This window comes from Phaenicophaeus curvirostris, chromosome 28, assembly GCF_032191515.1.
Source record: "Phaenicophaeus curvirostris isolate KB17595 chromosome 28, BPBGC_Pcur_1.0, whole genome shotgun sequence".
Lineage (NCBI taxonomy): Eukaryota > Metazoa > Chordata > Aves > Cuculiformes > Cuculidae > Phaenicophaeus > Phaenicophaeus curvirostris.
This window is the reverse complement of record NC_091419.1, coordinates 5,650,578-5,675,986: the sequence shown is the minus strand read 5'-3', so window position 1 is coordinate 5,675,986 and position 25,409 is coordinate 5,650,578. Positions and strand designations below refer to the sequence as shown.

General features: G+C 49.9%; 1 protein-coding gene across 4 annotated transcripts in view; it reads right to left on the bottom strand.

Moving 5' to 3' along the window:
- Nucleotides 1–2,634: 2,634 nt before the first annotated feature.
- INSR (insulin receptor) overlaps nt 2,635–25,409 on the bottom strand; it is a 50,767-nt gene continuing 27,992 nt past the window's right edge. The window contains exons 4-23 of one of the 4 annotated variants that reach the window (XR_011339214.1): nt 23,372–23,517; nt 22,957–23,101; nt 22,519–22,733; nt 20,634–20,760; nt 19,832–20,082; nt 19,249–19,416; nt 18,345–18,546; nt 13,972–14,243; nt 13,294–13,436; nt 12,520–12,679; nt 12,106–12,205; nt 11,820–11,887; nt 11,383–11,612; nt 10,962–11,072; nt 10,725–10,884; nt 10,100–10,229; nt 9,724–9,858; nt 3,725–8,542; nt 3,347–3,414; nt 2,635–3,084 (exon numbers count right to left, since the gene is read on the bottom strand). Coding sequence is in view for 1 of the 4 variants with exons in the window: in XM_069877985.1 (XP_069734086.1) it covers nt 8,188–8,542; nt 9,724–9,858; nt 10,100–10,229; nt 10,725–10,884; nt 10,962–11,072; nt 11,383–11,612; nt 11,820–11,887; nt 12,106–12,205; nt 12,520–12,679; nt 13,294–13,436; nt 13,972–14,243; nt 18,345–18,546; nt 19,249–19,416; nt 19,832–20,082; nt 20,634–20,760; nt 22,519–22,733; nt 22,957–23,101; nt 23,372–23,517 (3,118 nt within the window). In the remaining 3 variants the exon portion in view is untranslated. Of the gene's footprint in view, nt 8,543–9,723; nt 9,859–10,099; nt 10,230–10,724; nt 10,885–10,961; nt 11,073–11,382; nt 11,613–11,819; nt 11,888–12,105; nt 12,206–12,519; nt 12,680–13,293; nt 13,437–13,971; nt 14,244–18,344; nt 18,547–19,248; nt 19,417–19,831; nt 20,083–20,633; nt 20,761–22,518; nt 22,734–22,956; nt 23,102–23,371; nt 23,518–25,409 lie in introns of all 4 variants that reach the window. The other 3 variants (XR_011339211.1, XR_011339212.1, XM_069877985.1) reach the window with 3 other exon arrangements.

Genomic DNA, 25,409 nt, shown 5'->3' with positions numbered 1-25,409 from the left:
TGGGTATTATGCAAAAGCAAGTGCCGAGGAGCGTTTCCCTCTCCCAACCGCAAACCCCAACGCGTCATCTGCCCAACGCAACCCTCCCCATGTCCCCTCTGCTTGGGCCTCCCCGATAACCCGAGTGCCCAGCGGGGAGGGGGATTCGGGGACCCGTCTTGTGCCGAGGCGACCTTGCAAACCTCCTGCCGTGGGGCAGCAGGAGCCGAATGCGGCGCCCACAGGGTGTTCAGCCCCCCAGCACTGAAGCAGAGCCAGCTCTGCCTTAAACCCCAACCTCATCATCCTCTTCACGCGCAGCAGAGCGAAGCTCCTTGGCTGCTGAGGGTCCCCAGCCTGAGTTTCACCTTCAAGCACTTGCACGGGGGAGGCTGAACAAAGCTCAGCGCTTGGGCTTTGGGCTTCAAGACAAGCTGCTTCCTCACAAGGCCTCGAGGAAGAGGAGGAACAACCTCGCTGTGTGGAACGGGGCTTGTGCAGAGAGCCACTTACCCTCAGGGCTGGAGGTTTCGGTCCGGCGGGTTCCATGCACACGCTTGCACCCGACAGCCCCGGCTCCTTCTCCAGCTGCTGGAGGGAAGCGAGAAGCGGGGACTCATCGGGGAAGCGGCAGCCGCGCAGCTGGTTTGCTCACGGGGGCCTCTGGCTCAACCGCCTCACCGCTTCCCCTTTCCGAAGGCACAAACAAACCCGCCTCGCCCATCCCGTGGTTCCCTCGACGGCAGCCCCGGGGCCGCCCCGGCGCCCGCTCCCACCCTCGCATGGGTTGTGGCTCTAGGAGGGTCCCACGGAATCACCCAGAGGGTTGTGGACCCTAGAGCACAGGGAGCTGCGAGCCAGAGATGGCTGCGAGCCAGCGATGGCTGCGAGGACAGCGATTGCCACAAACTCCTTCCTCTTCCGTTCGGAGAAAAACCGCTCGGCGTGCGCCGTGGGAGCCCCGCACAGGGGCTGCACCCGTTCGCCTCCTGCCAGGGGCAGTGTGGCCTCCGCGGGGCTCCTGCTGATGGCTCCTTCCCCTTCGCTGCTGTGGGTTGACCCTGGGCAGCACCAGAGGCCCCGAGGCCCAGCAACACCCTGATGCAGCGGTAGCAAAGCACAGAATCGTAGAATCACAGAATCACCAGGTTGGAAAAGCCCCACCGGATCATCGAGTCCAACCATCCCCATCAATCACTAACCCATGTCCCTCAGCACCTCGTCCACCCGGCCCTTAAACCCCTCCAGGGAAGGGGACTCAACCCCCTCCCTGGGCAGCCTCGGACAGGGACCAATCACCCTTTCCGTGAAATATTTCATCCTCATGTCCAGCCTGACCCTCCCCTGGAGGAGCTTGAGGCCATTCCCTCTCGTCCTGTCCCCTGTCCCTTGGGAGAAGAGCCCAGCTCCCTCCTCTCCACAACCTCCTTTCAGGGAGTTGGAGAGAGCAATGAGGTCTCCCCTCAGCCTCCTCTTCTCCAGGCTAAACACCCCCAGCTCTCTCAGCTGCTCCTCTTGTTCTCCAGCTCCCTCACCAGCTTCCTTGCTCTTCTCTGGCCAGAGTCCCCTGTGCAGGTGACACAGACGGCTCAGCTGCCAAAGCCAGCGGGCGAGGGACGAGGCCGTGCTCTCCTGCCCTCGCCGTGTGCGGTCTGGTAGGCGAAACGGCGTTAGCTCCTTCCCGAGGAGCCCGTGGGCGGCTGAGCGCACGCTCCTCATCCCGCGGCCCCGAGCGCGCGCCAGCCCCGGCCAAGCCCTAATCAGAACAAGATCCGCTCACACTTCAATTACTCAGAGACCGCAGGTTTGGCAGCACTTGGAATAGCAATTACCCCGCGCTCCAGGAAACCGCAAGAGCAAAGAGGAATTAAGGTTAAATTTCTCTCGAAGTCCACAAGAGCGCGATGGGTATCAGAGCCGAGGGCTGCTCCCAAACACCAGGCAGCTGCTCCGGCTGACGGGATGGTGAATTTTCCTCAGCTCGGATGAGGACGGCATCTTCTGAGGCGCTGAGGGACGTGGGTTAGTGATTGATGGGAATGGTTGGACTCGATGATCCAGTGGGTCTTTTCCAACCTGGAGATTCTATGATTGTCTCCCGCTCCCGAGAGGATCTGGGGAAGCGGAGCCGTGCAGGCAGCCGGGAAGAGCAAGAAGGGATAACAGCAATTGAATAAGGGATCTCTGAACTTCAGCAGCCTCTCCGTAGCTTAGAGCCCAGCAGGCAGCAACCCCAGCCCCGTCACAGCCAGCTCCAGTTTTGTGGCTTTGCTTCATTTTGTATTTTAGGATCATAGACTAGTTTGGGTTGGAAGGGACCTTAAAGATCATCCAGTTCCACCCCCTTTGCCGTGGGCAGGGACACCTCCCACTGGATCAGGGTGCTCAACGCCCCATCCAACCTGGGAAGCAGCTCTCGCTGTTGCAGGAGGAATTTCTTTCCAGGGATCACCCAACGCCTCAGGCTGCCCAGAACCCCCTGGAGTGGACACAGCCCAGGGAGATTCCCACAGAGGAGCTGGACCGGTGCTTGTGTTCCCTTAACACCATCCATTCTGCAACTGAAAGCCTTGCTTATTCCGAGAGGTTTATCACTCCCTCTGTGGCAGAGCAGCAGTCGGTGCTGCACAGACAGCAGAAACAGCAGGAACAGCGTTATTCTTGGATAATTTATTCAGAATTTTAATATAAACAGTTAATTGTTCAATATTCTGACACACAGCAAGATTTTTTTTCCTTAATATCCAAAGATACTTTCTGTACAAGTCACTGCTTGGCTCTGATATGAAAACATTGAAAAAAATAAATCCGGGGGAGACTTTTCTTGGTTTTTTTTCCCTTCTTTTTAAAAAAGCCAAACATGGCACATTTGATCCTTTATTTCAAACGAGGTATCTGCAACCCTTTTGTATTCTGGAGCCTCAGACACGCAGAGAAACAGAAACCCCCCTCCAAAAACCTCACCGAGCATCGCTCCACAGGTAACCGAAAGCGCCGTCATAGAGAGCTGCTCAGATTTCAAGAGGCTTCTCTTAAAAACCTCCATCAGCCAGTTTCCACGGGGCTCGGTGATGGGAGACGTGGACTCGGAGGGTGGAAACGTTGCTGGGGAAAGCAGGATTAAGAGCTTTGCTGTCAAGCCCAGCTCCGATCTCTCAGGTTGTTAATCCTGAGCTCGGGCTGCCCCCACACCCCAACTCCCCTTTCCCTGCCAGACCCTGCGCCCACAGGCACCTTCTGGCCTGGGAACCTCCAACCCCTCAGCCACAACACCGGGCTTGGACCAGAGCAACTCCCAGAAACATCATTTCTTGCCCCCGACAGATGTGTTGGAATAAAATCCCCAGGCTGCAGAGTTCATACTCACTTTATTAGACAATATTTAAGAAGTCTCGGAGCCCACCTCGTGCCGCAGGGCCTGCAGGTAAGTGCTTCCTGGCAGAGAGGGACAAGCAATTCTGTTTTCACAAAGAAATATGCATTGAATGACAGCAGCTGGGATAGAAACAGTCTCTCTAGGACTGCTTTCCAACAGCCAGGTTCTCCAGAATCGTGCGAGGGCACAAGGCGAAGCCAGAACGGAACGGGCTGAACACGTTAACGCTGCCACAGCCACGGGTAGAACCCAAGAAGAGCTAACGCAGAGCCAAGCCAAAGGGAATAAGAAGGCCAAATCTAAGTTCATACAAATACAAAACTAATCTCATTCTGAAACTCATGGATTTCTTAAGCAACCATTTCTCACTTTCTATCCGTTCAGCAGCTCCTTTCGCTGGGAGATTACGAGGGGCTGAGCCCACGAGGCTCCCACGGCGACAAGAGGGGCCGGGACACGGCGAGAGCATCGGAGGGTTTGTCTGCAGTTTCTTTCTCACTCCAGGCTCTGGATCAATCTCACACGGATCACGGCAGCACCTCGCACAGCCTTGAGAGTAAAGGTTTATGGCACAAAGGGATTTCACTTTCCGATGTGTAAAACAAGGTTCCAGTCTCGGTATCAGGAATCGCTCCTCGCAATTCCTAACACCACAGTGATGGTAGGAGGGAACTGGATGGCCTCCCTCCCTCCCACAAAACAGAGGCTCAAGAATCACCGACGCAAGAAACCCCCCTCAAGAAACCCCCTCCTTGCCCCTGACTTTTCCTATTTGCCTCCGTCATAACCGGGCCAACGACAAATTAAGCGACTTCGAGAGTTTCCCAAAGAAATACCGAACACCATACGCAACGCACTAAAACGAAGCAAAGTGTCTCATCACTATAATACAAATTCAGGAGGAAAAAGATAAACTATCCATAAATTAAAAGTACCCTTCAGCAACCTAAAAGCAGCCTCTCCCATGCCAACACAGCTGCTTTGTGATCAACAGAGAACATCCCATCGCAGCGCGGTCAAGTTCCTATCACCATTTCTGAGCTGGCACAGCTTATGTTAGTCTCTCTTCTAATTTACATCACGACTGAGTATTTACAGGCACCCAGGGTGGTGCTGAGCTGGATAACGAGCGTCGCGATGCTGCAGGACAAGTACCAGGTTCGCAGGAGGCGGTTAGGAAGGGGCAACTGAGTTCGGCGTGCAAAGCTTCTGAGAAACCTCTCCAGCCTCCCACTTCGGACACCTGCCCCGGGAAAACACAGCGGAGGACGGAGCTGGTCCTTACCCTCCTGCTTGGGCAGCGATAGAGGTAGCTGCGAGTCCCCTCCCTGCTGCGATGCTCCCGAGCAGAGCAGAAAGTCCGTGCTGGAGTGGGAAGCTCTTCGCCAGCAAAGGGCAGGATCCAGCGCTCCAGCAAACGCCACCTCAAGAGAAGAGCGAGCTTCCCCTCCAGCCACTCCGCTCGCCTTCCCACGCGATCGCTTGGCTCCTCAAGCAGCACCAGGGCTTCTGCTGCTTTGCCCAGCCGGGGATCCTGCTGGAGCAAAAGGGGAGCAGCCCCCACAGCGAAAGGGCCAGTTCCTAAGCGTCCTCCCAACATCCCTCCTGCAGGAGGTTTCATCCAGCATCTGCGACCTCAGCACGTACGCAGCCCCCGTGTCTCCACACAGGGATCCCCCAACCCAAGGGAGGGATGGGGCATCCCCAGGGTGAGGATCTTCCAGCGGCAGAGGCCAAAGTGTCACCTGTGGGCCGAGCATAAAGGCTTTCCCAAAGTGAAGCCGGACTTTACGGGTGATGCCATTTATTCTTCCAAATGCTGTAATTCAAGAGTGAAATCTTTAACGGCCACGTGTAGCAACGGCTACTGTTATTTTTTTGTTTTAAAGAGGGGAAAAGCGACATCCTCCCCCCAGCACCATTCCTTGTCCCTAGCACAACAAAAGGAGAGCTGGAACGATCTCCGTGCAGAGCATTGGGTATAAACGCCCGCTCCAAGCTGACAACGTGAGCCGCGCAAACAGACTTTGCATCCAGAGAGCAGAACACGGCTCCTGGCTCAGTGCTCCGAGTGTTGGGGACCGCACGTGCTCGCAGGGCCAACCAATACCAACCAGACGGAAAAGCCAGACCCAACGCGAGGTTCTGAGGGTTGTTTGTATAAAAGATCTATTCCCACAGTTACAGTCACTGTGATTTAAAACGTTACCCAAAGCAGGATGTGCTGGGGAAGGGTGATGCCAGGAGGTTACACCGGCCGGACTCTGTTACACCTTGCGCAGTGAGAAATGCAGTGACCGAGACCACCAAAGTCCAAGCATTTAAATGGCTCTTTTCTTCTTTTTTCATCACTTCAGAACCAGACGATGGTACCAGGATATCAAATCCAGATTTGGGATCTGTTCCTTTGGTCACTGCTGCTCCGATCGGCGATGAACAGTGCCGAGCCGCTCTCTTGCCCATTCCCTGCGGTGAATGGTCCCCAGCAATCAGCCAATATTCATTTTCCCTGATCTACAATAGGTCCAGACCAGAATATTTCATCAGGTTGAGAGGTGTGTAGTATGAAAAATATCCGTAAGAAACACTGAGGTAGAAGGCACCAGAACGGGACAGAAGGAATCCCACCACACCTACTGGCTGGGGTTTTACAGGTACAAATTTACAGGTTCTGTGTGTAAGAAAACAAATTGTGGCTTTTTTTTTCTTTTACAGTGTTTTAGATATTAAAATAAATTAAAAAAAAATCTAATAAGAAAAGCTTCTCTTAGAAAAGAGTGAGAAAGTCTCCTGTCCTGTGGTGGTGCACAGAGCTGCTGAGCAGTTCTACTTCGTAAAGCAGAAGAAATGTAAACGAGGCCTTTTCCTTACCCTCTGCTGCCTATTTCCCACCAAACTTGTGAGCAGCCTGCACCCTCCTCCCTCCGAACCGACCGGATCCCACCAGCGCACGGAGCCCAGCATCCTCCCCTGACCCCCGGGTTGAGCTACAGCACGTCACGGGCTTGGAGAGGCGCTTCCCTACAGATCCCAGCCCCTCTCATCGGCTTCAGGGAGAAATCTGCAGCACCACCCAGGCTGGAATCAAAAGCCCCACGTCAGCCTGGCACCCCCTCTCTCACCAAGTCAGGGAAACCTCATTTTTTTTTTCCTAACAGAGCACAAACCAGCTCTTGGGCTTCCCCAGGAGGACCAAGCATCTCCCCTCCACTTGCAGAACCACCTCCCAGACGACAGCAGCATCGCTGATCTTCACTCCTCACTGCCACCGCGCTACCTCCTGACACATTTAGGTTCGCGATCATTTTCTAACCAGTTCTGTCTTTTAGGCAAACAGCAGCAAACAAAGCAGAGTCCAGCAGATGGAAGGTGACGTCCCAAAGAGCTGAAAGCACTGGATCCCGCACGCGTCCCAGAAGTGAGCAGGATGCAGTGCGGGTATTCCAGGAAAACAGCGGTGGCCAGCAGGTAGCACGGTGCCAGGTGCCCACACAGCGGCAGCGAATCACATTCCCATCCAGCTTCTGCTTCACCTGCAGAGCTGCGAGCCTCGGGCTTTTCTCGCTTCGAGTTCTCACTCGTCCCCTCTTGCCGGCTGCTCCTGCGAGGAACGTGGGGGCAACGGAGCAGCAGGACTCGGGATTGGGATGTTCCGGTGTCCTTCAGCCCCCACCAACCAAGCGAAGCACCAGCCACGTTATCTCGGGGCTTTGGCCAGAGCCATTGACTGCGTTGTATGAATCACGAAACTCTTTTTTATAAAGCCTTGTCAAGAATAAACTTAATGTGTGCTTCACAGCTAAAGGGCAATTGGCTAAAATCAGTTCATTCTGAAATCTTTGGACCACTCTAAGACCAAACAATCCCCCAGATTCTCCCTTCCCCGAAAGGACCATGAACAGTCAATAATTTATATGAAGTTAAAATTTAAACTAAAGACATTTTTAAATACATTACAACAAACAATATATATATTCGATGCTGCGAGGACAAAACACTTCGTGTCTCAGGTCAGGGGACTCCAACTTTGTTTGGTCTTGAAAGTACCCACAAATCTCAGATTTCTGCTCCTTTGGCTCCCAGCACATTTTCCTCATTCATTAATGAGTAAAAACCTGCTCCCAAGAGTCCTCAGTATAAAAATAATCTGTTTAGGATTCAGTCACTCCAGGGAAATGGGAGGAAAGATAAGAACACGCTTCCAAGAAGAGGAAAGCTGTGAGAACATACAAAATATGTACAAAAAAACCCCAGCAGCGTCTGTTTTGCTGGACACACAACCCCACGTAGAGATACTGCACACACACAAGCACACGCACGCTCGCTCCCCTGGGATTGAACCCATTTTAAAAAGGATGAAAGCAGCAGCTATTGGTCAATCTGAGGATCTGGCGCGTCCGATCAATGTGTTGAATCCTTCAGCTGTAGTGAAGAGTTTGCCTGAAAGCCCGGGATCCTACTGGAAACGCTTTTGTCCTGCAGAAGGTTTGTTCCGCTCTGTTGGCCCGTAGCTCAGATCGTAGCAGAATTTCACGTCTTTTGTTGGCAAAGGCGGGTGCTCCTCCCGTTCAACCGACACGGTGGCTTCCTGTTTTGAAACCATGGTTACAGAAGGGACAGCAGCCATGGAAACCTCTTCCATTTACGTTCACAGATAAATCCACTGACAACCAGTCAACTTGGCAAAAAAAAAAAAAGTATTAATCATCAGCTGATTAAAAATCCAAAGAGTCTGTAGACGTTTGACATCCACTGTGGCAGCAACAACGAGAGTCCTGAGATCTGTGGAGGGGGGAAAAAGCAGACACAACCCTTGGGCCAAACAGGAAGCGTTAGGAAGGACTTGACCTGGGCATGGAGAGAATCCGCCCATTTTTCTTGCCACCGTTCATGTGAGTGTAAGGTATGTGCTCTTCGTAGTTCCCCTTGAGGGCCATGGAGGGCCCATTGTCCCTCCCCAGGACTTTGTCCCTCTGCGAGTACGAGGAGGGATCGAGGGGAATGCTCTCCATGTTCTCAAAGTCCATCTCGTACTCCTCCGTCTCCAGAGGTTTGTTCTCCTCACTGTAGAAGAACGAGACCTCGTGGAAGCTGGGGTGCAAGTCCTCCTTCAGCATCTCGATGATCTCGATGAAGGTGGGGCGCATCTTGGGGTTGTACTGCCAGCACATCTGCATCAGGCTGTGCCTAGAGCAGGACAAAGCAGAGTCAGGAGCAGGAGGAACACGCACCCCTGGTGTCTACCTCAGACCATCTGCCACCCACGCAGCTCCTCTGTTCTCTTCCTGATCTCCGTATCTGCCTGTAGATCCTGACTCTCTTTTTTCTCTATTTCTGTTGAGATGAAAAATCCCTTCCAATTCCTTCAATTGTTAACTCAGCTTCCAAAGGAAACGGAGCTGCAGTTCCCATGCTCTGCACATGCACACATCCACTTAGAGCCAACTTTTTAATACACTCATTTTTAACTTTAACTCAGCCTGGAAGACAACAAAGCTCCTAAGACTTAAGAGGAGAAGAGGAGGCTGTACAGAGGACAGAGGTCCTGCAAACACCCTGCCCCAAAGAATGGCTGCGGTGAGAGGTCGTATGTTATCAGACACCACGGAGAAAGAACATAAGACGCACAAATACAGCTCCAAACTAGAGTTCGTAACTGCCCACGGGACAGACAGCTGGGACAACAGGCTTTTCTCATCAGGAGCTCATCTCATCTCGTCGCTGCGAGGTGTTTTGCACTGTCTGCCTGCAGTGCCCTCTTGTCCCCCTAACCCTGCAGGCAGCCTCGCCTTGTCCGTGAAGCGAGTCTGCCCCAGAAATGAAGAGGCCTTAGACAGGATAAACAGCTCCTGGCTCAGCACAGCCTCCCCATCCTCCTCATCACCTGGATTTCTGAAAACGGGTGGTCAAAACCTGCTGTAATCCTCAAGACTTGTTATGTACAGACATGAACTACAGAAAACCTCAGCAGAGCTGGGATTGAGGAGCTGGTCTCCAGCCTCTGTAGCCATGTGGACACCGATGGTGGCCAAGCTTTGCAGTGTGACTTTCAGCAGCCACTAGTCCAGAGTGAGGGAAAACCATTCTGTTTGGGCAATGGATACAGCACTAATTTTTAAGATTTTCCTGAGCTTTGTGCTCCTTCCTGCATCTGCACTCACGATGAGAAGTTCAGGTTGGTTTAATTTCCCTTTGCGTGAAACAGGCTGGCTCAGGTCTCTAATTCCTGATCACTAAGGATGCACCAATTGCATTTCTGAGAGAGGTGGCTCACTAAGGTCTGTTTTGTTCCTTCCCAGGCCACCCTGGCTAGCCGCACCTCAGCTAAAGTGCGTAACTTGCTCGACTGTCCCCACTTCACTACTTACAGCCGCTCCGGGCAGTTGTCCGGCTGATCCAGGTACCCTCCGTCCATGACAAACTTTAGCACCTGCTCGTTGGAGAGTCCCTGGTACGGCTGCTCCGCTAAACTGCTTATTTCCCAGAGGACAACACCAAAGGACCTAAGAGAGAGAGAAAACTCCTGGTGAGAATGAAACATTCTTAAGATCTACAGGTGATGGTCTGATTTGGGAGAGTAAGTACTTTAAAAGAACTCAACTGTATTTCTAAAAGGAGGGTTTCAAACAAAGCTTTGTCTTGTCTGGACTCTGAAAGAGCCAGCAAGTCATAATTTAAATTACTTATGTTAAAGCAGGGAGCTCCTGAGCTGGAATCCACGTGGGCCTGCAGAGGACAACTTACCACACGTCAGAATAGGCAGTGAAGACGCCATCCTTCAGCGACTCAGGCGCCATCCACCGCACAGGCAGCAGCCCTTTGCCTCCTTTACGGTAATAATCTGTCTCGTAGATGTCTCTGGTCATGCCAAAGTCTGAGAAAAGCAACGGGGATGTGTTAAACGTCTCCGCTCCCATGCTCCTGTCACTGTGCAACATCGCCAGATGAATGGTCCCTCTCTCCGAGGCCAGACTGTTCGGCCCAACCTGCAGTCGCTTGTCTCCTTGGCATTAACTTCCAAAACATTTCCCTTTTCCCTGCATATTTTCTACAGAGCCGTGAAAGAGGCTCCAGAGGTAAAATCTTCAGTGGCAGCTTCTGCTCTAAACATTATTTTAATTCATCTCTTTTAAGTAAACCAGAGCTCTCTGCCCTGAGATACCACTGCCTCGGCTTTCAGTCCAAGATGCTCCAAAAAACCACTGTGTTGTGGTATTTTGGTTTATTTTTACATGTTAAATTTACTTATTTCTAAAAGGGTTTGGGTTAAAAAAATGGTTTTTGCGGAAGATAAATGACTTCTGAAATGACAGGATTATCAACATATGTTTCGTTGCACAGAATGATCTCCCGGTCCCACGCTACTTACCTCCAATTTTCACGGTGAAATCTTCTGCAACCATACAGTTCCGAGCCGCAAGATCCCGGTGAACAAATTTTTTGGCGTTCAGGTAGGCCATGCCGTCAGCGATCTCAGCAGCCATCTGGATCATCTCTCTCAGCGTTGGTGGTGGACGACCAGGGTTGTTCTGCAATAAATAAAGCAGCATGAGAAACCAAATCACGTTACTCTGTCGCATAGCAGATACTCTCTCTCCTGTCTTACCTCAGCATCAGGCCTCAAAGAGCGAAGGTAGCTTTTCAAGTCTCCATGTGCCATTAACTCCATCACCACCAGAGTCGGTTGCCCTTTCGAGACCACCCCGAGGAGGCGAACCTGGAAAATAAGTGCAGAATTCCCTCGAAGCTGTGGCCAAGCGCTCTGGGAAGAGCTCAGCTGTGAAAAGAAGGGGACAGAGCAAAGCCAACAGCCCCAAACAAGACCGCAGAGCAGCACCAAAAAGCCTGCTTCTGCTGGGAGGTTTGGAAAGATGCATTTTATAAAATACAACACAGAAAGATCCTATTTTTGACCAATGGCCCCTGCAGACGCGTTACTTTTGCAAGCTGAACGCTTCAAGAGCACCAAAGCACCATTAGTTATGTGATGGGACTTGTTAATCCCCCAGGCGCCCTGCGATGCTCACCACATGATGGCAGCTGAATCCTTTCATCACAGACGCTTCGTTTAAGAACTCGATGCGCTCGCGGAGGCTGGCTGATTCGTTAACGGTTTTCACAGCTACGCGTGTCTCTGGCTCTCCCTTCACTATGTCCTTGGCGATTCCTTCGTAGACCATGCCAAAGGAGCCCTGGCCGAGCTCTCGGAGCAGGGTGATCTTGTCTCGTGAAACCTCCCATTCATCGGGGACGTAGACTGTTGAGCAGAGGGAAACGTTTCTGAGCTGAGCTGAGAGACATCTCTGCAGCAGCCTCGCACGGCTCTGCCACAGGATATTGTGGGGACGCATTTCAAACAAGGATTAAGAAAACCGCCTAAGGACAAGGCCAACCCCGCGCTGCTGCACTGCCCGAGCCACCACACAAGAAATAGGGCACTGAAAGAAGCCCTCACTGCTCTCACCATCACTGGCGCTGAGATACTCAGGGTTAGAGGATGCGTAGAGCGGTCCAGTTGGCCCTTCCGTTTGTCTGGAAGAGAGACACAAGTTCTTCAGCACATCTGCAGCTTTTGACACATCAGAGCTGAAAGCACATGATTTAATTCCCAAAGCATGTGGCAAATCCAAACTGTCCCGACTTCCAAACGCACAACAGATTTCCTGAACTAGCTCAGCATTGCAATCATTATCTAAATCAGAAAACAAACACATCAGCATTACTTGGAAACAACATAAAACTGCGCTCACCTCTTTTTCACAAGCACGTAAGCAGCTCCAATAATTCCAGCAATGATAATAGCAAAGATAATCGGAACAATTATCACAGCAATATTAGGCTGAGCAGTCACTAAGAGAGAAAGAGAGAGTTGGAGGTATTAGACAGCCCCAAAATCCAAGTCTTTTCCTCAATAAAATCCCCACCTTGAATCATTCGGAGCAAACATGAAACCTGAAGCTATGTCAAATACAGAAGACGGGGCTGGTTGGAACGAGGACTCATGAAGGAAAGTCACACATTTCTAAGCAATTTCAGTTTCTTGGAAGTAGATGAGTTGATGAGTATTTTCCAACCCCCTCAGTTGCACTGCTTGCCAAACTCCTGTCTTCCAAAACACCCCAGATTTCTATCAGGAATTGTGTTGCAAAACAAATCAAACTCACAATAATCAGCCACATAAAAATAGGTAGGTTCTGTCCAGGATCCATTTCCAGCCAGAGAGGTAGCTCGTATACGGACGCTGTAGTTCCCAGGCTGGAGTCCACGGAGTTTACAGCCCTGCTCACTGGCAAAATGCTTACGGGAAACGCAGTAGTGAGCTTCCTGCAGAGGAGGAGAGCGGACACCGCCTGAGCTGCCTCTGCGAGGACCACAGCTCTGTGACAGCACATTTGCTTTTCCACCTTGCCTCCCCATCCCTCAAACCCACACAAACAGGGCTTCCAGATGCTCAGGTCTTTTCCTGTGCGGTGGTTTGTCCTGGATTTGCGTTTTACAGTTTGGTAGGTCAGGTTACAGCGAGAGCTCAGCCCTGAAACCTGACCTGGGCTGGCAGCCCACCCTGGGCACAGCCCTCTGCCCTCCTGCAGCACCACGGCTGCTTTATTTTCTCTAAGCAACTTAAGTCCAGATGTGCATTTTCTGCCCTTCCACAAAATAAAATTCTTGAAAAACTCCATAGGGAAAGCTGGCAAAGTGGACACACTTTTTTTGCAAACAGGCACCTCCAAGGCAGGGTTTTATTTCTGGATGCTGCCCCAGACTGACCTCCAGAGGGTACAAACTCACCAGAGAAGGTTTATGTCGCATTGGTTCATGCACAAGGGAAGTAGATTAGGATAGACCACCACATGCATGAGGACTATTAAAGACTGGGCTTTAAAGGTAGTACCACTTCTCCAGACTTGTGGGGTTAAGGGACAAGCAGAAATTCTCACCTCTGTCTCCCCAAGACGCCCGTAATTCACCTCGTACAGCACAATGAGACCATTTGGCTCCTTTGGTTCCTGCCACTTCAAATGTACAGTATTTTTCTCCACCAGTTCATGAGTAACTGGACCGACGACATCATCAGCCTTAGCTAGAACCAAGGCCATAATTAGTAACAGCTTTATTTTGTGTACTTAGAGGGGCTCTAGGAAAGCTGGGGAGGGGCTTTTGAACAGGGAATGCAGGGAGAGGATGAGGGTGAATGGTTTGAAGCTGAAAGAGGGGAGATTGAGATGAGATCTTAAGCAGAAATATTTTGCTGTGAGGGTGGGGAGGCCCTGGCCGAGGTTGCCCAGAGCAGGGGTGGCTGCCCCATCCCTGGAGGGGTTCAAGGCCAGGTTGGATGGGGCTTGGAGCCCCCAATCCACTGGGAGGTGTTCCTGCCCATGGCAGGGGTGGGACTGGATGGGCTTTGAGCTCCCTTCCAACCCAAACCATTCTGTGATTCTATGATTCTGTCTGACAAAACTCAGACCTTCCAATACTTCCTCCATCCTCCTTTCCCGTCAGGACACAAAGACAGCACCGCTCCCACGTGAAGTTTCGCTATCGCAGCCAACTCCCCTAGGAACAGCAGCATTTGAAAGCAGCCTTCAACCCAAAGCAAAGCTCAGGAAGACAATTACCTTCTGGCATGGTTCTGGCACTGACGTAAGCTGCAACGCTGCATCGGGATTCCTGAGCATCGTGGTTACAAGCATGGAGCTCAATGCGATAGCCAGTGAAATGCCTCAGGCCTGAGATAACCAGAGATTCCTTGGACTTCACTTTTTCAAAAGGTTTCTGCTCCTCTGCACTCTCGGATGCTGCTGAGGAGCTGTTCGGGGAGGATGGGATGGTGGGTATCACCACGGTGGCGTTTGCCACAGACCCCAGGTCTCTTCGTTTTCTTGATGGCCTGTTTAAGAATACAGGTTACGGTGTTATTTGTTATATTTCATACAGACACATTCTTCTGAAAAGGAAGAATTAAAACAGGAGGGCTCAGAGTGCCACTGAAAAGTCAAATATAAGCAACGCAACAAAGAAATTCAGGACTTCTTCTTTTCAAACAAGTGATCTTACCCCTGTAACGCACGGAGCTCTTTACAATCACATATTTTTGCTGCACCACTTCACACAGGGCGGGGGGAAACCCCAATAGTCTAAATATTTGCTTGAAAATTCAACTTCCAGACCCTCTCAGTGAGCACAGCTTTAGTGGGTGCCTTTACAGATGCCTCACGCAGTGTTGCAACGCTTTGGAGTTCATCTCCTACACATGCCGGCTTCCAGCAAACGAGGTCACATCCAGCCCAGCTCGGAGGCCCTTGAACTGCCGCGTATCCCAAGTGTCATAAACTTGCATTTACAAAGCCCAGGACCAGTTTCACAGCCCATAGGAATAAATCCACCACGCGGAACCCTGAGAGACCCTCTCACCTTTTCCCGAGAGCCCACACCTACTCCGTCCTCTTTAGCAGATGCATTTAAAGCTCCCAGCCTCAGCTGCCACATTGCTGTGCTGTTTGCTAACCAGCCTCTCAAATCACTGCACCTCACTCTGAAAATCTGATTTTTGGAGCTGCACAAACAGCATGGACAAGACGATCTTGTCGGCCTCCCTGTTCGCAAATGCTCACAGCCACCTTCAGCGACAGATTTTATCAGTAAACAGACAGAATCAAACCCACAGAACCAAGAACCATTCACAAATTCAGTTTTCTTGAGAAAAATGAGGAACGACTAACAAACCAAAACTCCTCAGTCTAGCGCTTAATGCCTTGCCGCAAGGAATTCCAAGCTGGGAGCCAACCAGCGTGGTGAATCAGGAATAGGATTCAGTTACACAAAAGGCGTTGATGCCGTTTGAGAACCCGGCTGTGTATTTTAAGGGGATGATGATCGTTTTGTGTGTGCGGCTATTAAAGGGTACGACGGTGACCTGAGCTGAACCCACGCTCGAGGTGTCTCCAGTCTCTAAAAATGTACCAGGCTGCTGAAGCAAAGCTCTGCGGCCGAGCTGAACTTTCCACTGCCACCCTCCGACTCCAGGGAAACGATCGCACAGGTCAGGTCTTCGCCTGCAGCCCCCAGCTCCTTTCCCAGCTGGTTTTTCTCCTCCTACAGCAAATGCAACCAGCTGCGAAGTGGATTTTCAGATTTCTTCAAACTAACCATCTGGTTGTACGCAACAACATCAGCACGTTCACCCACCTGGTGACCAAAGGGGATGCCGAGCAGCAGGTTCAGCAGAGCGCACTGCAGTTTTTAATTTTCTCTTTCTCTAATTACTAATTAACCCGTTTCAGAGCTGCTGTTATCTCAGCTCGTGCATTGTTCTGCACAGCGTCCTCCAACAATGGGGCAGAGTTCAGAGCGCCAGGGCTGGGTCGTGCCCCCTCCTCTCCCGTGGAAGGTTTCCTTACGGTCAGCCAGGACCTGGTTTGGACTCGCAGGCACAGCCACGTGCCGCCGGGTACAAAGTGTGGACTCAGCTGTTCCTCGTGTTTTAAAGAATTTTGTTTTTCACAAGTAAAAGAGTAATTTGACTGCTGATGCACACATAGTAAAACGCAAGAATAATTTTTCCCTCCTCCAGGAACAGAAAGCCAGAAAACCTTCTGAAGCTGTGAACCCCCATCTTCGCGTGTTTATTATCCCAGATTTACAGTAAATTTCTTGCCAAATTCTCTGTATTTTCAAACACCTGATGTCTTCCCAGAGCTGTTCCAGTGCAATTTTCATCACGGCTGTTTCAGTAGCTCCACTGACCTTCCCTTCCCTGGGGAATACCCAGACTTGGGCTCCTTCTCCTTCCACTTCCACAGGCTCTCGGCGTGTGCGAGAGCTCCCAGTGGGAAGGATGGAAATAAAAACTCATCACATGCAACACAGCCTGTGCTGGGGGAGCGTGAAGATGCCTTCGCTACCTTGCACCAAGTGTTTCCACACACTTGAAGAGCAGAGGAGCAGCTGGAAAAGAGCTTCCCCCTTATGCTGGTAAAAATCTTGATATATTTGATTCTTCTGCACAATGGGATCGAAGTGGGAAACCAAGAAAATAAAGAGTTACTTTTAATGTGATTCATTTCCCAGCTTGTTCACTCTAACTCATGAATATTTGTAATGGCACAAGGGTGTGTGACAGAGAGAGGGGACGCAGACAGACAGAAGAGCGAGATGCTTTTGCTGTGGTAGCGATGGTGGAGAGTAGACATGGAATTACCCCTGAACAGCAGCCATTTGGTTCTCCTCTGCCTCTCAGGACTTTTTTTTTTTTTTTTTTAGTTTTAAATCTTTCCAAGCTTTCCACAGAATCGCAGAGCAGCTGAGGCTGGAAGGTACCTCTGGAGATGGCCTAATCCCCACCCCTGCTCAAAGCAGGGACAGCCAGAGCAGCTGCTCAGGACCATCAGGATCAGGCTCCATGCATCTCCAAGGATGGAGACTCCACAGGCTCCCAGGGCAACCTGCTCCAGCGGGCAATGGCCCATTCGCTCCAATCTGTGCAAAACTCGTTCCAGTATAAGACCAAATAACACAGGAAAGAAGAAACAAAGCATCAGCTTCTGATGGCCACTTTGTTCACCTGCAAAGGGAGGTTACAAGACTTGTGACAGCATCTCCTAGAGCAGCCAACCAAACGTGCCGCGGAGAAAGAAGGGCTCCTGCAATTCCCAAAGGTTCTCAGAAGGAGAGGGGGGATCAGAGCCCCGTACGGACTGGATACCGCACCAGGATCAAACAGTCGGGAGGAGGATGGGAGGAGAAAAGTGGTACATGGAAAACGAAGGGGTAAGACATAGCAGGAGTAACTTCTCAAGTGCTCTGCCTTCCACACCCCTGCCTTCTCACATTCCCTGCTGGCCTCATCCATGAGATTTCTCCCCGTGACTGGCAGAGGCTTCTTGTCTCAAGGGAAGCCTACAGAGGGCCTGGAGAGGGGTCAGTGAGCTACCAGGAGCTGCATAAAGAGAACTCGAAGTAAAAGACACTCCATGTTCAGCTGCCAGGCTCAAGACAGGCTGCCCGATGAGCAGGCGACAGGCACAGGGATCACAGGAAAATTAATTCTATTTCCCGGTGCCACAGCCTGCAGCCTGGCAGAAAAGACAGGCAGGACCATGTCAGCAGGACAGTATCTTTACTGCTGGCTTTGAACGGCAAAAGGGGCTTGTAGGGAAAGGATTTGTGAGCCTAGGGGAAAAGGAGATTCCTTCCTTAGCAGGCTGACAAGGTGGCACATCCTGGTGATTGGTTTCTTCCCAGAATACATACCCCGGAAACGGGCCTGAGAAGCATCCTGGGCTGGCTGCACAGTGAAATTGGGAAAAAAAGAAAAGAGAAATGAGATTGTCAGAATTGCCTGCCTACATCGAGGAGTTTGGCTTTGGTACATAGCCTGGTCCTCCTCTGCCTTTGAGTATGTTGTGTCCCGGCATCATTTTGCACACTGGAATTTGTCCTTTTGATCACATTAACAGCAAAGAAACAGCAAACAGAGGGACTCGGCAAGAGCTTCCCTGCAAGAACTGTTAGGTCTCAGAGAAGAGAGTAATGCACTCAGTAATGAAAAGCGTTCAGTGCAGCAACATAGCTTTTGTCAAGCACCTGCAAATAAATGTTTGTTAGGAGGACAGCAAGCAGAGAATAAATATAGAGCACAAAATCCATGGCAGTGAAGAGGGTAAATTGTTACAGACTCTAACCTGATTCCCAGTTCATATGAAGTGTGAAGACATTCAACACCGCTTACGGTGACCCTGTGTATGCCACTCATTTTATCCCCCAGCTGCGGAGAATTCAGAGATGGGGAACAAGAGCAGGATCTTCCAGATTTGCAGAACCATCCCCTGTAAGTGCTCAGCTCTCACTAGTTTCCCACACACATTCAGCCAGACCAGGCAGTCTTAGGGAAGCCCAGAGAGACTGGCAATACAGCCAGGTCCAGCCCAATATCTTAGTTGAAGAATTAATTACATTCCCCTGCCTGGGAAATATCGTTTGATATTCCTACCTGGGGACAAACACTTCATTGTGCAGGTAGTTCTCAAACGTCTTGCGGAAAGCAGACTCTTCCAGCTCCTTCTGTATCTGAGAGTCTGTTTTGGGACAGGAGCAGCACTCTCCACTGACATCCTCGTTTTCACTCTGATTATACTTCTGAGGGTCTTCGGATTCAAAAGGAGGAGACCACGTCCTCGAGGGCAGCTTTAATCCTGTGGACAAAACAATTTTAGTATCACTGGTGCTTGACAGGGCAGAAGCAGATGTTTGATCCTACAGAGATCCCAAACTAGTGCACACAAGATTTAAAAAAACTTTTTGGGCACTCTGAGCTTTAATACTCAGGGCCGAGTTGCTTTCCCTCTGGTATAACAGGCTTTTCATTCAAAACTGCTCTTTTTGAAATGGAGCTCAAATGCTGCTGTAGTCTAATAGAGTTCTACCTGGTTAGCTACCAGCAGGTGAGATTCTGGGAGTCCCGAGTGAAACTCCGTGTTCTGAAAGAATTCCAAACCAGGCACAGGATGCCTTCAAAAATTAACCCAGCCACTGACCTCCTGAAGCACTGAAATCTTTTCCCTTGCTATCTCCATAGCTATTATTGAACTTATCACTCAGTTTCAAAAGGAAGTGCAGAAGGGACATCCCCCAAAGGACAAAAAAAAATCCAATCACTTTGTAAAATTATGGGTTTGGAGACGTTTTGCACACCACTTGGGAACAGCACCCAATGTATAATGTAACTTAGCAGCAGGAGAACACAGCTGCACCTCAGCCACACCTCAGCCTGTTTCATGAACAGCAGTCTTGGAAACAGTAAAACGAGGCATCTGGAGCACCTCCAACGTGTGGAAAATCTCTGGATGAACTCAAGAAAGCCTGAAAGACAGGCACAGAGAGAAACATGTGCTCACCTTTTAAACAGTAATCAAGCTCATAAAGCTCACTATCTTCTGCCTGCTGCTGCCAGAACACCAGGTAGTGCGTGATGTTTCCGTTGGGCTCTGAGGGTGGCTTCCACTTCAGGATAATTTGGGATGAGGAGTTGGAAACAGATATCGGATCTAACGGGACTGACGGAACTGTGTGGGTGGGAACAGACACAGAGGTCACTTCCACCGCTCTGCAAGAGCTTGACAGAACAAGGGACAAACACAGGCAAGTTTTGTTTTTTTTTCCTTGGGAATACACAGCATTCTCCGTAGCAGAGCCACCTAAACCCAGCAATCCTGCAGCTGGACATACCAGCAAGTGCACGAGCTCTTACACACAGCCACACATGCCTGGTGGAAGAACTGCACGCTGGCACCACCACCCTTGCAGGGAAGCAAGCCTTCTCCTGCTTGTTTAAGAACACCTTCCTACCAGAGCAGAGCTGTAATGGAAGTGGAAAGTTTCATGGACAAGGGACTATCACAAACACTGGGCAAACAACTATTTATTTAGGTCTATTTTTCTTTTTCACCAGTAAGGTAACATCAGTTTAACGATACTGACCAGTAGCGTTGGTCTGGACATAGATGATTTCACTCTTCGCCCCATACGTTCTTCGCTCGTCGGAGAAGGTGACCAGTGTTTTCACAAATATAGCATATTGTGTCCAGGGCTTCAAGCCCCGCAGAAGCCAGCCCGGCTGGGCTTGGGCTTTGGGCTCGTTGGACCGGGGTGGTGGGTCAACATCCACGACTGTCCAGCTGTTCGACCCGCAAGCATCTTGGCCATCAAACTCTGTCACATTTTGGTATGGACTTTAGGAAAGAAAGAAAAGCCTCAAATGAACAGAATCTTCATTCAAGCTTTTAAAAGCCTTATTTCTAAAGGCATTATTGGAAGTTATAATCCTTTAACCTTCAGAGAAAGCAAAACTATCTCACTGTATCCTGAAAAATGGAGTTTTGCAACCCAGCCTCTTAACAGCATCACGGACCAGGTACTGTGCCACAGATGAACCCAACAACTAAATCCAGGCTAATTACTTCGAGCTTTATGAAAACCAACTTCATAACCTTGATTCTAGAAGATTGGTTCCTACCTCAAAGGGAATAAAAACCTGAACATCCCATGGAGAGAGTGGGGAGGTGACACACTCCAAGGTTTGAGTATGTATGTCTGGAATAGTTGGAAAAACTCATGTTTGGATTGCTTTTAAATGAGGAATTTTGAGTGTACACAACCCAGGGGAGTTGCGATCTTAATGAACGCCTTCATTTAAGGCTAACATTGGAAACTTAAATGCCAGCTGCCATTTGGGGAAGCCCAGCCCAGCTATTCTTGTGTAACCTCGTGGAGGATTACTTACGCTTCTTTGTAAAAAAGCATAAATCCCAGGAGATCACGGAAATCGGGAGGCCAGTACGGCTCCCACTTCAACAGGATCTTGTCATGAGATGTCCTAATGGAAGAGAATTTCAGCAACTCATTTTCACCTGTAACAAAAAAGAAGAGACAATAACTTTTTTAATGCTAAAAAATAAAGGTTTCTCTTTTTAATTATCTTCGACATATTTATTTTCTCCACAGATAAACAGGAGAACCTTGGCACTGGGACGAGCTCCTTATTAAAACCTCATCGCACTTTAACGCTATTCCTGCCTGAAGCTGGAGGCTGGGATAGATGAACCTTCCAAGACTCTTGTCAGCTGAAGAAAATGACCCGTGTAGGAAAGCTGAACGTGACCCTAATAAGTGGCAAATCTAAAGGCAACGTATTTTTCAACTCATTATCATCTCTACAGCTGAACTCAAGCGCCCGGCTCTTGTAGACTCTGCACCCCAAGAGCATGAATGCCCAGCCCTGCCCAGGAGCAGCTCGGTCCCTCTGCAAACAGGGTGGAAGGACAACCAGTTGCAGGAGGGTGGAGTTTGAAGGCTCGAGGGACGCATTACGATATGCTATGTCCAACAACCCAAGAAGGATAAACTGTAGCTCCGATTAGATTTGTCATTCCTGCGGTAGCTGCACAAGGGAGCACGAACATTCATTTCTCTGGCACTGCAGCCAGCACAAACAAGCACTTATTTTTCCTTTTTTTTCAATAAACAGGATGCTGCCAGTGTGAAAACTCAACTTGAAATGTGAAAACAAGCAAAAAGCCAAACATGCTGGCAACCTGTGGTTTGAGGTGGAGGGTGGCACAGGGAACAGCTCAGCAGAGAGGAGTTCAAGCTGGCAAAGAGAAATGCAACCATCGCCTCCAGCTGCCTTTACACAAAACACCACAACAGCACAGGATCAGAACCCCAAAGCGAGTTCCAAATGCAGGGAAAGCTTGTTGGTGTCCCATGGGAGGAGATGACCTTTACAGGCAGCTGATTCCGTGTGCCTCTTTCACCCTGCCCAGGCTGGAGCTGTGATATCCCTGTGGGTGCTGCTCCATGGAGGCATTTTTCCTGGAAATGCTGTTTTTTAGGTAAGCAGTCCTTACATTACCCTCTGCCCACCTAGGCTGGCATGGCTGCATGTGTTGAGACGTGGCAAACCAGATCAAGAAACAGATTCAGCCAAAAGATCTTCACTTTTTAGGTCTGTTCACAAATAGCTGCAGCGGTCCAACCTCGAGGGCAGGGCCAGGGAAGGGGCTGGTAAAAAAAGCAAACACTACATGTTTGCTCCTTAGCTGTGCTGACACAAGCATCATCTTATCGCTGTTCTCAAAGAAAGCTGTTAGCTTAAAAACTTCTGAGAAGCACAACAAAAAGCGTTGGGAAAATTACTGTTGTCATAGCGATTCCCTCACGTGGCTCCAGAGACGGGTGCAAGTTTTGTTTCTCTACTGTGTTTATTCTGTCGCCTTACGACGTGGGAAAAGAAGATTATGACTATTAATCAGGTTCTCAGCAGTAACACAAAGTCCCAGGCTGGACTGAGGTTACGCTGTGCTAAATTCTTCAAAAAGACACAATAATACACTCAGCTGTGAAAAATGAACAGCTGAGCACACAGAGGGGAAAATTCTGAGGATCAGAGTCGGCAAGGTAGGCTCCTGGCTGCAGTAAAAGCCTGTAGTGCTTTTACTCCTAGTGTATCAACAGCAAGTCACATGCCTGGTGCTTTCCCAAAAGGACAAGGGAGAGTCCCTGGAAAAACATCACAGGCTGAGCTGAGAAAAAACAGAGTGTGAGGTCAGCAAGGCACAGGGAAAGCAGAAAGATTCAAGTCCTGCTGCATGCTGAGACTTTCTTACACGAGGCCTGATCGCCGTTTGTCTTCAGGGCTATGTCGTTCCTCTCCTGACGTCCCTTAGTCCCAGAGATTTCCTCCATCTTGTGGATTTCCGACAAACACAGTTTGGGATTATAATGGAAGAAGAGTTTGCCTCGTGCAATAGTGAGGTTGTGTTTACTCCAGTCCCAGAGCTGGCGAAGATTCTGGTTGTCCAAGGCATAAAATGAATAATTCCTGAAAGCAGAGAATGAAAACATGGACTGATCCATCGAAAACTCTTCTTTCTGCATGTACTAATCCAGACACCAAAGAAAATGAATACAAACTATCTTCCCTGGTCAGCTACAGGCAGGAGAACATTTAAAAATAACTCAGGAACCAATACAAATTGCCCTGATAGCCCTGGCGCTCCTTAGGCTTCAAAGCATTAAAATAAAACCCTTTTGAAAGAACTCACCCAGCTTCTAGGGTTTCTCCTCTAATCAGATGGAGTTTACGAAAGAAAGAAAGAGAAACCAAGGCGTAAGACCGGCGGATTTTTAGGTAACCTGAGATTTCTTCTATCAAGCCAAGATTCGCCTCTAACTCAGCGGCTATGTTATCTGCGGAGAAGAAAACATCCGCTTTAGCGAGGAATACTGACACCGGAGCCCAGACACATTAAATACAACTGTTTTATATTACTTAATAAGACCTTACAAAAACCAGTTAGCAAAAAATCCCAGACAAATGAGGAATTGCTTTGCAGTTCTTTTTCTGAGCCACTCTTAGGATTCCCAGTGGTTGGAGCAGAAGAGAAACGCCCCAGCTCACAGCGGTGTCATATTCGCTAAGCTGACAGCCCTCTCACCCCTCACTCGTGCAGAACTTACTTCCTCCGCGGATATTTATAACTAAGCTCCCATTAACCACCGTGCAGCCACGCAGCTCCTGGGCCGATGTCACCGAATCGATCGTCTTCTCTTTCCCAAAGTCGCAAACCTTTGGACAGGGCCCTGCGCAGGGGGTACAGTGCAGGCTGAAAAACAAGAGAGGCAGGAACGTGGGTGCGATGCTTTCGCGGAATGTCACGGGAGGCGACCCCAGCAATTCCCAAAAGCAGAGGAACCAGCTCAAAGCGACAGCGTCCTGACAAAATGCTGTAGGATTCACTTGCAGCGAGCAGCACGCGGCTCTGGGGCACTCTAAATAACTGCTGATAATTAGCTAAATTGTCATTTCCACATTCTGAACGTTCATGCCTCTCTATGTAACAGAAACCAGAACGGAGTGATTTGACTGTTCAAAAAGCCCATTCACCACGATGCACACACTGCTACACACACCAGGGGTTTTGAGATCAAGAAACCCAGGCCCAGTCTCCATCCCAAGATCGTTAACCTAACCCATAACTGATGAGCAGAGAGCTGGCTCTCTGGGAACCCTCAGACTGACGTCTGTACATAAAATTGATTTTTTAAAAAGGCAAGCAAGCCTGTGCTTTGTGCTCTGAGGAAACACCTCTTGAACAGCACCAAGCTGATCCCTTGTCCTGGTGATAACATCACAGTAAGGATGGAGCAGCGCCATGAGGTCCTACCAACAGCAGCTTAGAACAAGCACAGGGGAGAGGCTACGGCTGCTGTTCCACAAGCAGCTTTGGGGGCTGCGAGTTCTTTCTTTTGAAAAAGCAAAACAGGAAACAAAATTAAAAATTCTGTTAGAGTGAATTCCCTGAAATCGTTACGGCAGGAGCAAAAACATGCGAGCACAAAGCTACCAACATTCATAGGAAATCTGACTCATCACAATATCTAACGATATTGCTCTAACGATATTGTGATACAAACAGCAAAGTTCTCAGTGATAAACAGCTCTGCAACATAATTTGTTTCATTCCTTTGTTGGAAAACCCTGAGAACAGTCCGAATGGCTGTTCCCTGCTTTGACTCATGCACGCTTGTTTGTTACATTGCTCATTTCTGTCTGGCACAGCCTGAACCTGCTCAATGAAAGTAATTACAGGGACGCGGGACGGACATTCTGAGAACGAGCCACTGGGCACACGCTGCGCTCTTCTCATTAGACAGGACTTCTCCCCATCTGCTGAACAGCCAGGCACTCCAGTCTGAGGGCTGCTGTGGAGGGGAAAGGAATGGGGCTACTAAAACCCATCTCCCTTGTCCTGCTTGACTACAGAAAGACCCTTCAAACATCAAAACGTCCCTTTTCCTTGTCCTCTCTCTCAGTCTCCCTTTCCCACTTTTACCTAACTTAAGAGGAAACAAGCAGAGGAAGAATAAGCTGGTAGGTGGACCTGTCTGTGTTTAATGGCTTGAATTAGCAAGGTCTTAGTTTGCAAATCATATTAAAGCACACCAGGTAATTGTCACAGACACCTCAATGCCGGAGCCTTTCCTTGGTCCTGACACAGAACACAAAGTGAGACAAAAGCACTGCACAAACACCACAATGTGGTTTCATAGAATCACAGAATCACCAGGCTGGAAGAGACCCCCAGGATCATCGAGTCCAACCATTCCCATCTATCACTAACCCATGTCCCTCAGCACCTCGTCCACCCACCCCTCAAACCCCTCCAGGGAAGGGGACTCAACCCCCTCCCTGGGCAGCCTCGGACAGGGAACAATCACCCTTTCCACGAAAAATCTTTTCCTGATATCAAGCCTGACCCTCCCCTGGTGGAGCTTGAGGCCATTCCCTCTCGTCCTGTCCCCTGTCCCTTGGGAGAAGAGCCCAACTCCCTCCTCTCCACAACCTCCTTTCAGGGAGTTGGAGAGAGCAATGAGGTCTCCCCTCAGCCTCCTCTTCTCCAGGCTAAACACCCCCAGCTCTCTCAGCCCCTTCCCCAGCCTCGTTGCTCTTCTCTGGACTCGCTCCAGAGCCTCAACATCCTTCTTGTGGTGAGGG